The sequence below is a fragment of the Panthera pardus genome, unplaced genomic scaffold (genome assembly GCF_024362965.1).
Source record: "Panthera pardus isolate Hobbes unplaced genomic scaffold, ASM2436296v1 HiC_scaffold_13, whole genome shotgun sequence".
NCBI lineage: Eukaryota > Metazoa > Chordata > Mammalia > Carnivora > Felidae > Panthera > Panthera pardus.
The window spans coordinates 72,907,591-72,921,610 of NW_026526688.1; the positions used below are offsets into that span (position 1 = coordinate 72,907,591).

General features: G+C 43.2%; 1 protein-coding gene across 6 annotated transcripts in view; it reads right to left on the reverse strand.

Annotated features, from left to right (window-relative positions):
- Window positions 1–1,243: 1,243 nt before the first annotated feature.
- LRAT (lecithin retinol acyltransferase) overlaps window positions 1,244–14,020 on the reverse strand; it is a 120,511-nt gene continuing 107,734 nt past the window's right edge. For 2 of the 6 annotated variants that reach the window (XM_053901177.1, XM_053901178.1), the window contains 3 exons: window positions 9,606–9,802; window positions 7,557–8,097; window positions 1,244–3,096 (listed from right to left, as the gene is read on the reverse strand). In XM_053901177.1, coding sequence (XP_053757152.1) covers window positions 2,944–3,096; window positions 7,557–8,096 — 693 coding nt within the window. In that variant the 5' untranslated portion in view covers window position 8,097; window positions 9,606–9,802 and the 3' untranslated portion in view covers window positions 1,244–2,943. The other 4 variants (XM_053901176.1, XM_019441210.2, XM_019441212.2 and 1 more) reach the window with 4 other exon arrangements.

A 14,020-nucleotide genomic window follows, 5' to 3' on the forward strand; every position in this document is an offset into this window, starting at 1 on the left:
GAACCACCTGATCATTGCTCTCGTTTTCCAGTACCTCCCCTCAGCACCGTTGCTCCACTCTAGCCTCTGAACCACTTGCGTCTGCCTGAATGCCCCATACAGTTTCATGCTTCAGTCAACCAACAGTCGAGTACCTCACACTTATGTGCTAGGCGTGTTGTGAACAGTGTTACTGCATTTGCCCATACTGTTCAGAATGTGTACGATATCCTGCCCAGATCTGTCCCCCTGGAACACATCCCATTTTTCCAAGTCTCAGGACACAGTCCCTATGGTTTTGGCTTCATCAGGTAAAACCATGTCTTTTTCTGTGCCTTAAATCAGCTCTAGCATAGTCTTAATGCTTCTATGTCAAGGAGGCAATAAACTTTGAGGTCCATGTCTCATTCTTCTCTTCATCCCTAATACCTGCATAGTACTCGACACTTGCATTATTTCATCTTAGCCCAAGCTAGTTCTTTGGCCTTCATCTACATATGGCAACCATATGGTGACAATATGGTGACAATATGGTGACAATACGGCGACAAAAGAAGCAACAAAAAGCTGTATCAGACACTATGTATCATTCCACAAGTTAGAAGCGAAATTTGTAAGTGCAAGGACTTGCAGAATCGTAAGCGTGAGTCTTAACTAATGAAGCCCAGAGACATTCAGCAGAGACACAGGAAGAGCTCAGTTTGTTCCACAGCCAGAATCAAGGATATTATGTTTCTTTTGCCTCCAGACGCAGCTCATCAAAGGGAGCACAACAAAACGAAATTTCCCTTTGTCCTAAACTCAACAAATTCTAGTGTTGTGGAATATTAGATAAATAAAACCTCCTTCCAGTACCCTCTTCCAGTAAGTAGTAAAATATATCAATGTGATAAAATCACCTCTTGCTGTTTCTCAGCCTAATGTTAGCATTGCCTACTTCAGATTTCTCTGACCTTCAGGAAGATTTTGTTTTTCCTTCTTCTGTATTACCATAGCACTGTATACACTCTAATATAGGTAGCTTAAAAATAATATTAATTCTAGACCATGAAATTATAACAGGTCAGTGCCTGGCATGTAATGAACACTCAAATGAATGAGGAATTGGATCTCACTTTAAGGATACGAAGTAAGACTAATTATGTTAATTCCAACCTTAAGTACTTCCCTTAGCATTTAATAAGGGATCATTATCTTTGAACACAGATTTAACATCAGACAGTGGTTTTCACTACCCAAAATACTGAAATCCACAAAAAAAAAAAAAAAAAAGGCGTTTATTTAGAAGGACATCGTGTTTTTAAAAGATCAATTTATTTAAACACTTGCTCCGAGGGTAATAACAGTAAGTGAAAAACCACTAATACAATGGAGTTCTCATAGTGTATACATACTTAAAATAATTTTAAGTGGTTGGAATATGCCCAGAGAAACTTTATTCTGTAGTGTTACCATTTCATGTTTTAACTATTTAAAACATTTAAATTAAACAAAGTTTAATTATTATTAAACTCCAACTGAATGTTAAATTCCAACAGAATGTAAAATCTGCTATTAAATTTGTTCTGATTGGGTCACTGAGTGACTGACCCCACTCTCCCCCTAACGCTCACCATGTGACTCATTATTTTGTGATTCTTGATAGTTTATAAAGAAATTTTAATATTTGAAATGCAAGTCTAGCTTGTGGCTTAGTTTTTACAATTTGGTAATTCTGCAAAACTACTCGAACGCTTGCTTTAACAGGACTACATCTCAACTCTGATATTAAAACAGCCTCAGTGTAACCAATTTCACATGCCTGGCGTTACTAAGACACTCAAAAACCACTTCCAATAGTTATTTCTTTGTGGTATCCTTCTTTTAAGGATATAAACTGTACTTTGCAATGAAATGAAGAAACCTGTTAGAAGACAAATCTGACAGCTTTTAAAAATTATACAGTACATTAGTAAGTGCTTAAAAAGGTAAACTGTCCAATGACATATATGCAAATCATACCACAGACATGAGAAAACAGACTAAAGTTACTTTTACACTCACTTCTGCAGATGCTCTATGGTAACCACACTGGTGGATACTAAAGCAATCAAGAACAAAATTGGTCTCTCATCAGTCTATGTATATGTGGACATCTGCATGTTTGATTGACACATACACACTCCAAATACCCAAATTATTTCAATCCTATATCCATTTACTTCTCAGAGTGGTTTAAAGTAACCCCAGTGACACATAAAAGGAAAAGAAAAAACTGAATGCCAGGCTTCCTAGTGAGTAAAGTCAAATCGAATTGTTCAACTGATGCTATAGGAGCTTTTTCTGCAGGAAGACACAAATTTCTACAGTTCCAGTCGTTATTTTATCATTAAACTCTAACTTTGCCAACATGGTTTCAAGTAATGAAAATATTCTTGACTTATTGGGAATTACATATAATACATTAAAAAAAAGACTATGAATTTTTTTTTTTGCCAATCATCAAACATGTTTTCAACTGAATGAGGGAAATTCTTTTAGTTTAATATAAGTTTTTCAATGAAAGAGAATACATTTATAATAAAGTTAGTGATTTCAATCAAGGAGTCTTATAGTCTTCAAATTCAGGTCTAACAAGAGAAGAGCAAGGATTACAAGAGGAAAAAAACAAACAACAAACACGCAAATAATCTCCTGTGGCCATCACCTTACGGGCTGGTTCTCTTGTAATGTTGAATTCTATTACAAGTTGCCATGTTTCCAAGATTTGCACAGTGCTTTGAAATGCAACTGCCTGAGAAGATTGAGAAAGCCTTTGTTCTTGGGCTTACACAGTAAGCACTCTGCGTGATTCTTAATCACATTTTTATCCAGAACACAGTGTTACAGGTCACATTTTTCTTGAAGATGCTTATACTGATTTGTGCTCTATAAATATAAACATATTTACACACAGAATACACACACTGACACGGGGATATGAAGTCAGCCAGCCATCCATAAGAAGAACGGAATAAAAATTGCAGGAAGGGTAGTATATGATGCCAAGCCCAGACAGACTATAGACGCCAATCCCAAGATTGCTGAAGCAAGAACACTTCTCTGATCACGAATAATTATCTTCACATTCTCACAGAACTGAAAAATAAAATTGAACAATATTAGAAAAGGTAGTTAAATCTAAGAAGAATCACAGTAAAGCAAAATTTTCTCAAATATTTTCTGTTCAACAGAAGAACTAGAATTTCTATTACGACTTCAGAAAGAATTTAAGATGTAAATAGTTCAGTTTCTTGATTTCACATCCCATAATAGCTGAAATGATGCTTCAGGCAACTGAGCTCATAATGGCACTTGCCTTTGTAAATACAGCATTTTTATAGAAAACTACAGAGAGTGTAACCACATAAAAGTTATTCGGGATTAAAGGTGAAAACTTTATACTGCTTGTCAGTAACAATAACATATTCTAAAATTATATAGGCAAAAGAATCTCTAACCTTGAATAACAGAATTTAGTCTATTATTGGTGAATTCAGTTCCTATAACTCATTTGAAAATTTGATGATACCAATGATAACTTTCTTTATATGTCTCAGAATCTAAAGACATAGAAAGTCTAATTTTTTTTGTCATGTCCCATTACCCGAATAAATTAAATTCAGTCAATTATGGGACATAAAATTGGCTGCTGGAGATAAAGATAAATATGATCCATAGCCCTGAGGAAGGCATTCTTCTCATATATAAATATAAAAACTAATTTTATACAGAAGTGATGGCTTATGCTTCAGTCCTGGCTCACCTCTTATTAGCTCGAGTAAATCTCATGTAAATCATTGAACTTGTCCAGACTACCCTCTTCTCCTCCATGGGAATACTGAGGTTGTTGTGAGGCTCAAATAAGGTTTTATTTATTTTTATTTTTTTTAACATTTATTTATTTTTGAGACAGAGAGAGACAGAGCATGAACAGGGGAGGCACAGAGAGAGAGGGAGACACAGATTCGGAAGCAGGCTCCAGGCTCTGCGCTATCAGCTCAGAGCCCGACGCGGGGCTCGAACTCACGGACCGCGAGATCATGACCTAAGCTGAAATCGGACGCTCAACCCACTGAGCCACCCAGGTGCCCCTCAAATGAGGTTTTTAATGCAAAAGTACTCTGTATTCTTCTACATGCTGCATAAATGTAAGGCCTTACAGTAATTATTATTACTGCTACATGTGTTGACAATTCTCTCTACCTCATCCCTGTCGGCAAAATTTAGCAATGAATTGTTCAATTTTTACATATGACTTTTGCTACTCATACTGATCTTAAGCTCCTTTTCTAGACATGACATTGTATATGCTTTGAGGGTCTCCTACTATACAGTCCTGGATAGATTTAGCAATTCTAAATTCTTTTTTTTTTTTTTTTTTTGTAAGAGAGAGAGAGAAGGGGGTGGGAGGCAGAGAGAGAAAGCTAATCTTAAGCAGAGTCTATGAGCACCGCGCAGCCAGACCTGGGACCTGGTCCCGCGACCCTGTGATCATGACCTGAGCCGAAATCAAGAGTCAGAGGCTCAACATGCTCAACCAACTGAGCCACCCAGGCACCCCAATGTCTTTTTATTTTAAAGCTAGGTTTCTAAATTCTCTTTTTATTATTTTTTTAATGTTTCTTTATTTTTGAAGGAGAGAGAGACAGAGCATGAGTGGGAGAGGGGCAAACAGAGAGGGAGACACAGAATCTGAAGCAGGCTCTGGGCTCTGAGCTGTCAGCACAGAGCCCGAGGCGGGGCTCGAACCCATGAACCATGATATCATGACCTGAGCTGAAGATGGACGTGTAACCCACTGAGCCACCCAGGCACCCCTAGGTTTCTAAATTCTTAATGGACAGAGTATACACACCCAACATATTTTAACATGCTATCTTGACCATAAGGTTGTCTCTATCCATACTTTTATACAATTGCTAGACAAATACAAAACTTCCTGTCAGCTATCCCGATGTTGTTTTCCTTACGTGTCAAACGGATGATTTGTCTCCTTTTATGGAACAAAACATCAAGTCCCAAATACACAATCATAAAGTGAGGATCAAACTAAATGAAGTTTTCGGGACAATGAGAAAAAGGGCTTGACAGATAATGGGAGAATATGCATTTGGGTAAAAGAGTAAGCTGTCTTCATACAGTTAAGCTTCTTTTTATCTTTTCCCTAATAATTTTTAATTACGAAAAACAGAGAATCATTGTGACTCCTTCCCGCAAAAGCAGATTTTCTCAAGGAGCATCATATTTCTAATGTCCTGGTCGTGTTCACTTGGCCATGAGCCTAGGAGGCATCTCTGGTGGTGCTCAACAGGAGGGAATGTCCTGCATTCCTAGAAGGTGTTAAGAAACTTGTAGGGACACTTTTTGAGCACTGAGTCCCCGGAAATTAAAAGGAGTATTTGCATTCATTTTTTGGCAATGAAAAGCAGTACCAGCAACATAAAAAAAAGAGTTGAAAAAGCGTAAGGCATAGTAATAGTAATTAAAGGGCTTTATAGTTTACAAAACACTGAAATTGTTAACAGTAATATAAAACTCCCTTTAGTTTTAGGATTTCTAAACTTGTTAAAAAGAACTTCACTACAAAAAAGTAAATTATGTTCTTCCAATTTATTTTCAAATTAGTTTCAGGGCTTTTCATGAGGGAAAGTGCTATTCAGAGTGTTTATAAACTCAAATTTAAGAGACAACTTGTAACTCTCAGTGTTAGGCTTATACTAGTGTATGTAATTAAAGAACTCAACAAGCAGACCCCAGACCAAGTAATTCCTTACATTCTGAAAAGTAGAAATTAGTCCTCCTTCAGTGTGAATGATCTTCTTCTCTCAAGCAAGACATGTCCAAAAACCGGTTCTTAGAATTGGAAAATTTGGGATGGGAATTTTATTTCCCGGGAAATCTACTCTGGCCAAATTGTTTGTTACACCATTCAAAGTGAAGACAAAAACTCAGTTTCACAAGAGGTGCTATGCGGCAATGGCAATTAAAACACTTCTCCACTTCTGTAAAACCTTACAAAGTTTCCAAAGATGAAAAACTACTCCAACTAGTTATTTATGCAGATTAAATATTTTACTACCTTAAAAAAAACACTTGTACTGGTTTTTTTTGTAGAAGTATGCAATACAGTGCCCTATGTGTTCCATGAAAGGGTAACTCCTAATTACTGGATAGAAATACTGTTTTCCTTTAGAGAAATAACTTGCTTGGTTCCTAAGTAAATCTGACGCGTTTCCTTTTGTACACTTTTGGAGCCAGTGTTTGTAAATGTCGTGGAGTTCATTTCCAACCAGGCCTGGACTGGAGTTGTGTTTCTTAAATCATCGCACAGTGCTCTAACTACGTTTTTATTTAACTTAGAAAACAATTCTTAGATTGAGTCTTTTGCGGTTCAATAAATAATCTACTAGGGTTTCATATTCCGGTGTATAAAAAGCATGATACTTTTATGCTCTGCCACAGAGGAGAGAAAGGTTTTTCCCATATAGGTCAAAAAATTAATCAAGATGTGGAGCAGAACAAAAGTGGTTGCATGGACTCATTCTCTTGGTCTGAAAAATATCTAGACACGAAGACTAAAATATGAAGCTCATTACATGATAGCCCAGGTTTCCATTAAGAGCGAACATTAACAATAACCTCTTTAACAACTACAGTGAAGGCTGAGAAAGCTTCTAATTGCGAATGAAGTTGCAAGTTTAAAATGTTAACTACCTTTAAGTTAGGTTTCCAAACGAAAGAAAAAAATCCATTTTCCCTCCTTTGGCTCTGTGACGGATTCAATCATCTTGAATGCTAATACTGTTTTTTTAAAAGCACCCATAAAAATTACAACATTTAATGAATCTTCTAGAAAACCAATTGTTTTGCTCTCTGGGGAACCCATAAACAATCTAACCCACCTTCGGAACTAATCCTTAAAGGATGCTTAACAATGAGGAAGTCTACAAGGGGATTAAAGCCTTCAAGGAAAGAATTCAGAATACCAAGGAAATGACTTCTGTGAAGCCAGACGCAGGAGTAAGGGATCTACCACGGACGTCTTCTTACTGGGAAATTTGATAGTTTATATTAAGCAAAAGGAATTCACTCTCTGCATTTTACAGACGGAAAAACCTGCATAGCTTGCTTAATTTTAAAGGCACAATTTGCACACAGGGTTACAGATTAATTACAAACTCTGAACGCCTTTTTTCCTATTGCAATTCTTGGGGAAATCTGTAAGCACACGGCGACAGATTTTCTGTTGACCCCCACCCCCACCTGTTCTTCTATCATTTCGACTAGCTGGGTGGACACCCTGGCGACCTCTGCAGCAGTAGCTGGGTAGATCTCTTGGAATCGCTGGCAGCGGTACCGCATTGCCACACTTTTTAACCGCGCGTTTCGAGGTTATCTTGCAAGCGACAGCTCTATTTATTTACTTGGCCTCCCGTAGGGACACCGAAGAGGTCGTTACTCATTCTAGAACTCAATCCCTGATCCCAGGGTATGGAAAAAAGTCAGGGATAGGAAAGGGCGTCCCCACTGAGCCCACAGGCAAGTCACACGTGTACCTTGTCAGCCTGGGGGCTGATCGGTGTGCCGAATCTGCAGTAGGTCACGAAGTGCTCACAGTTGTTCCACAGGAGGCTGTAGGAAGTCAAGCCCAGCAGCTTCTCCGCTCTCTGCGCCACCTCTTCGTTGAGCAGCGCCTTCCTCTTGAGGGACTTGTCCAGGTGATTGACCAGGATATCGGCTCCGTAGGCGAAGTCCTCCACTGTGTCCACGCGGACGCTGGCCACCCTGCCGATGACGCCCAGGATGAGACGCTTGTTGGAGACCACCTTCTGGGTGAGCCGCTTGTCGTCGGTCAGGGCCAAGAGGATGTCGGGCATCATGTGGGCGACACGGTTGTCGCCCAGGTAGATGCCGTAGTGGGTCAGGTGGGTCCGCGGCACCTCCAGCACGTCGCCGCGCAGGAAACGGCTGATCTCATAGAAACTGTTCCTCGCCTTGTTTTCGCTCTGGGCCCCGGAACTGAAGAGCTTGAAGTTGGAGATGAGGAGCAGCTTCTCCAGCAATAGGGACAGTGCCTCCAGCATTGGGTTCTTCATCCTGCAGGGAAAAGGGAGTGCTGGGGGTGGGGTGGGCCGAGGCAGGGGCGACCGCCGCCGCTCCGGCACCGGCAGGGCTAGGCGAGCTCGCCGGACAGGGGCGCTGCTGCTCACCTGCAGGCCAGCGGCCCAGGGCCGCGGGGGACTGCAGCTGCCGCGGAGGAAGGGGGAGCAAAAAGGAAAGGGGAGAAAGCCTGGAAATTGGTTCGGCCGCCTCGCACTGGGGACTGAGGAGAATGAGGACCCGACGGCGGCTGACCGCGGGGTCAGTGGGACGGGCGCTGTGAGCAACAAGCTACCAAACGCACCTGGGGGCCGCGCCGGGACACAGGGCAGGTCGCGGAGCTCTAGCCTGGAGCCTTCTCCGAGGCCTTTTATTCCAGGCAGGGGGGCGGGGATGAACGCCGTCACAGACCCGGCAAGAGCGCTGATTGGGCACCGGCTACAAGCGCCGCTGCGAGGGGCACGCGGGACTGCGGGATGTTTGGAACGCGTCTGGGGCCCCCCAGGTCCGGGGTTCTTTCTCGAGAGCCCCTTCCAGACGCAGGTTCCCTCTGGTGCTCGCGACCTAAGCACTTCCGTCCGCTGGGCAGCCGTTTGAAGTAGTGAACGAGGCGTGGCCACACAAAAAGTTCCTGCACCTGTCTGAACTGGGGTGCATTCTGGGCGCTTCGGGAACGTTTTCGGTGCAAAAGCCCCCTCTCTCGAGATTTCTGAGCCGAACCACCTCCCTCTAAAGGATTGGATACCCAGAGACCTTACCTTACTAAAATGTTTGCATTTACTCTGCGAAGAGTGCGTGCCTCCAAAGCTTGCGGATTCCTTCCTAAATTCCCTAGAGCCGTACTCCCACGCGCCGCGGATCGTTCTCCCCTTTAAACGCTTTTTGCTCGAATCCTTTTTGCTCTCAGCTGGCGCGCGGGTCGGCGTCCAGGTCCCGCAAGCTGGCGAATAGAACCCAAGAAGCCTCTGCATTCGGAGGCACCAGTGACCGTTGAGCGCACGGCTCCGAACGGTAAGCTGAAAAACGGCGAAGCCCCCAACGACCGCCTGGAGAACCGGATTAAAGTCAAGTTTATTTCTCTGGCTTCAGGCTCAGATGGACCCAGCTCGGGTTCACCCACCAGAACGTTGCCGCTTTCTTTCAAAGCGCAGCCGCCCGGAGGTGGCCAAGGAAGGATGTGGTACGGCGTTCCTTGCCAGAGCGCCTACAGCGTGACCCAGGCGCAACGGCGAGGGTGGTCCCCGGGAGCAGCCGGGTGAGGGAGCTGCTAACTCGCGGTCCGCGCCAGGTTTGGCACGCGGTGTTCCGACCCTGCGCGGAGTTCCGTGCTAATGCGTCATGTAAATGCTTAAATTCCGCAGACAAAGGCCACAATAGAGAGCCTCGGTTGGCTCCACAAAGCTGCCCAATTCGGGGCTAATAGGTTTCTTAGGGTAGCAGATTCTCCGCTTGCCTGGGGGAGGTGGCTGGGCTGTGGATGATGGATGAAGGGCCATTCATCTTACCTGGAAGATGAAGGGGGGCCACGGAGACCAGGCGGGGAGGAGGCTGGCTTCTAATTATCCTCGGAGGCCCAGCCTTTGCTCTCACCTCCGGCCTGCCGTCAGCGTTCTGCCCCAGTGGTCCCGTTTGCCGGTAGTGACTTCTGTTCATTTCACAAGTGATCCCGAATCACATTACAGTCCCAGCATAGAGGAGAAAACTCCATTTCCCACAAACGAATTGAAAGCAGAAGATGGAGAAGGGGAGAAAGGCAGTGAATTGGAAATTTTAAATAATTTATTTCCCCACTCTGCCCCCAGAATTTAAAGCGCGGAGGTACTTACTGAAATTAATCAGACACTTGGGCGTTGGTTAGCTTCCAGCCGCACACCAGCTCTGTGGCTGGTTTTAAAATCTGGGCAGTCTGGAAATTTTTAAAAATCTGATCCAGACCTCGGCGCATAAGTTAAACTGCAGGCCCGAGGTCGGACTCTAAGGCTCGCTAGTCGCATCCAGTTCTAAGAAAGAATAGATGCCTGAACCTCCAGTGTCGGGAACCAAACGGCTGGGGGAGATCAAAGGGGACTTCGTAATTAGCGATTTCCGTCTCTGGTGGTCACTAATACGGCTTATTAAGGCCTACGACCGTCTCCACCTGGGGAATCTGCAGAGACAGAAGTATGGAAAACTGTTTGACGGCTCCACAGAATATTCTTTAAGAGCAAAAATGTATTAAGGAGAAATCACCCCTAGACCTTCAATGGCTTCATCCCCTCTGGAGGTTTTGTGAAAGAGAGTGCCAGGCTGATTTGCTTTCCCCTGACCCCCTGCGGGAATTCGGCCTTGGGTAACCCCGAGGAGACTGTAGAACATTTTCCTTTGTCTTACTTCTGAAGTCTTCTCAGACCTCTTAAACTGGGAATGGTTAGGGAAGATTAGGCTGCTTCTCAACGGAAAAAACACAGCGTCCTAAAATGAGCTCTTGTTGGCCCAATGGATATGACCTCCCTATGGTGACCTCACCTTACAAAAGGCAACCCTCACCCTTCTCTGAGTTGTATATATTTTTGTGGCTGAGCAGCCAGTTTTTTTGATTGCTTCCTAGAGGCACATAACCAATACATATATGGTTGTATGCTAATAGGTACACTCCCACTAATACTCTTCTGCCTGCATCAATTTTAGCTGAACTATGGGGGAAAAACTGCTCTTAGAAGGAAAGGCCCAAGAGAAATCTAACATTAGGAAGTTCTCCTTCCTAAACCAGAAACTGTTCATTTAGAGCGAGGAACATCCCCATGGGTTGCTGGAAAGACCTCTTGTTTTCCAGATTTTATGAAAGTCAGCTACATTCAACAAGTCTCCATGAGATATCTTAAATGCATGCAAATGTGTTGCCAGGTCTGGCCTAGGAATTCTGAAAGAGCTGAGGCTTTCCCGGTCAACACATAGACTTCACTGGAAGGTCAACTGAGCCTCACCTCAGACACTGCTTCCCCATCCTCCTGCAGAAAGGACATTGACAGCAGCCCCACCCGCAGTGCTCAGGCCTGGGTCCATTTCTCCCAGCTGCACAGACCAAGACTCTGCTGGTTTTCTGTGCAAAGGAGGCTGAAATTGGGGCTCACAGAGCCCACTTAACTTCTGGGCCTCATCTTAGAGTCCTTGATCTCATTGTGGGTCCCAGGAGAAAGAGGTCTCACTCTCAAGAGACAAGGTACAGAGTCCAGCGGAAGCCTGGAAGGCTAACAGATTTCCGACCTGCACACTTCTTGCCCCTGGAGCCTTTTTGTTCCTCAGAGAAGTCCTTAGAGGATCTGATCACAAAATTGTGTGCTTCCTACGTACTAGGACCTGAACTAAGCATTTTCTCACTTAATCCTCATTACCTTGTGAAGTGCCATCTCGGTTTTATTTTACACAGGAAGACATTAAGGCCTATACTTTTGCCTCCTTCACTGTGTTGATGTGGATCAGGACTCGACTACAGGTTTCTCTGTCCCCAGGTCCATCACCACCAGGGAAGGACTGACCTTCCATCCGTCCATCCACCTGTCATCCATTCACTTATTAAATGCCTGCTATATGTCAGGTGCTGTGCTCAGCTCAATGAAATACCTAACCCTAAACTTAGATCTCACACCTTTTCTTTTGAATTTGAATTCATTTCCCTGCTTCTCTAGTGCCATGGGGTCTAATTTTTAGCATCAGCTATTTTACTGCAATAGTGAGAAAGATCTGATTAAGGTTCTGGTTACTAGTATTCCCTCACGAGGAAGGCCCCAGCACTTGAGTGGCCACGAAGTCCCATACCTTCCTTAGACATGAGTGTTTGATGTCTTGCCCAAGGGTACAGAGTCAGAAGCAAAACCTAGGTCATCCCAGACTTCCTACTTCTTACACCTTCTTTCCCCTGGCCCCTAAGCCTGATAAATTTGGTTTTCTAAACTTCGTGTTTTATGTTTTTAAGATTTATTTTATTTTTTATTTTATTTTTTAATGTTTATTTTTGAGAGAGAGACAGACAGACAGACAGAGCATGAGTAGGGGAGGGGCAGAGAGAGAGGGAGTCACAGAATCCAAAGCAGGCTCCAGGCTCTGAGCTGTCAGCACAGAGCCCGACAAAGGGCTGGAACTCAGGGACTACAAGGTCATGACCTGAGACAAAGTTGGAGGCTTGACTGACTCAGCCACCCAGGTGCCCCTAAACTTCCTGTTTTAAAATTATTGTCCTCCTTTAGAATTAGTTTGTTGTTGTTCTTACATTTTTAAGGTTATTACATTTGGGGGCACATAGGTAATAACATTTGTTTTTCTCTGCCTTCAGTTCATTTACATATGCTCAGGTCTGGCCCAGTGGACACAGAGGCCCTCACTGGCTAACTCTAAGGGAGTGGGGAGAATAAAGGCTCTGTGCACATCCCCCTGGAAGCAGAAGAAAACAGCAGACACCTTTTCATGGAGCCTTCAAACTCAGTGCTACCTAGGGTGTTAGGAATCAATTACCTCCTGGGAGGAAGACTTCCCCAGCTTCCTTCCTGGCTGGCTAGCACTTTATTATGAGGGCCTCAATCCTGCCTATTGTCCTTACAAAGATGAAAGGTCGCAGTTCCAGCCAGACAGGATTTAGGGGTTTTGTTTGTTTGTTTGTTTGTTGTGCTAACCATAAAATAACATTGAGCAAAACCAAAGAATGTGCATTTAATATCATGAAGAATCACGACCAAAGTAAATCCAGGCTTCACATAAATTAACAACAGGTTGAGGCAGCTGGGACATAGAGGAAGGAGGCAAAAATCCTGAGTTTAAGGTCGTGTGGTGCCATTCACAGCTAAATGAACTCAGACAAGTCACTTGCCACCTCTGAGCCTCGATTTCATCTTTCTGAAATGGGAATATTTCAAAGGAATGTTTAGAGGATTAAACACAATCAAATGTACTGAACGTACTGTATCACTGCATGGAGATTCATAACACAATGCATCATCGGTAATATCGTATGTGTTATTCTTCAGAGAAACAAGGACAGAGGTGCTTTTCCCTTCTGCTTTGATACCACAGTCACCCAAGAATGCGGTATAGACAAAGGACATGCTTTTACTCGTAGACCCCTGCTAAGGACTCGGCCCAGAGCCACAGTGGGGAGCAGAAAGCAGGCACGTTTAGAGCTGGGGCGTTGAGTGCGCCCACAGAGGCACAGTCAATAGGCAGCGGGCAGAGAGAGAACGAATCACACTTGGGAGATTTGGAAGCTTCGTCAGAGCTCTGCTCCTCCAGCTGCTCACCACCAGTGAAGTCCTTTATAATCCGTAAAAACAAAGGTAAAGACCAGTCTTTTGTTTTAAGATGCCTCTCAAAACATACAAACCCCCCAAACGTCCATGTTTGAAATGATAAAATGACTAAGAATTTCGAGATGCCCCACGACATGTAAAGCATATTGCGTTTTAAAATACAAATAATAAATGGCAAGTCACGTTACTTCTTAATAAATTCATCTTATTTCCTTTTTATTCTAACTTATCATTGTAAGGCAATAGTAAATATGCGTATTTGGTAACCCAGGTTTGTTAACAAAAGCACATGTAACAATAGCCTTGCGCTACATATTTGAAAGGCCACATATTTGAAATGCCACCACTGTAATCGTACCCATGATAGAGGAAGAAATGAGGTATTGCTGTTCCCCAAGCAGGACAGCATTGGCAATTATAACAATAATAATAATTGATTGGGGATCAATGCCATCCTATTCACTATATTTCAAAAATCCTTTGTAAATGCTAGACATTCTAAGGATATAATGACAGGTAATTGAATGCAGAACTTTCTTAGTATCAGGCTAGCTTCAGATACTCCTCTCTGATGGTGTGTGAGATCTCGGAGACTCCTGGGGCCTCATCTGTGAAGTGTCGTGAGCTGGATTAGAATGACATGT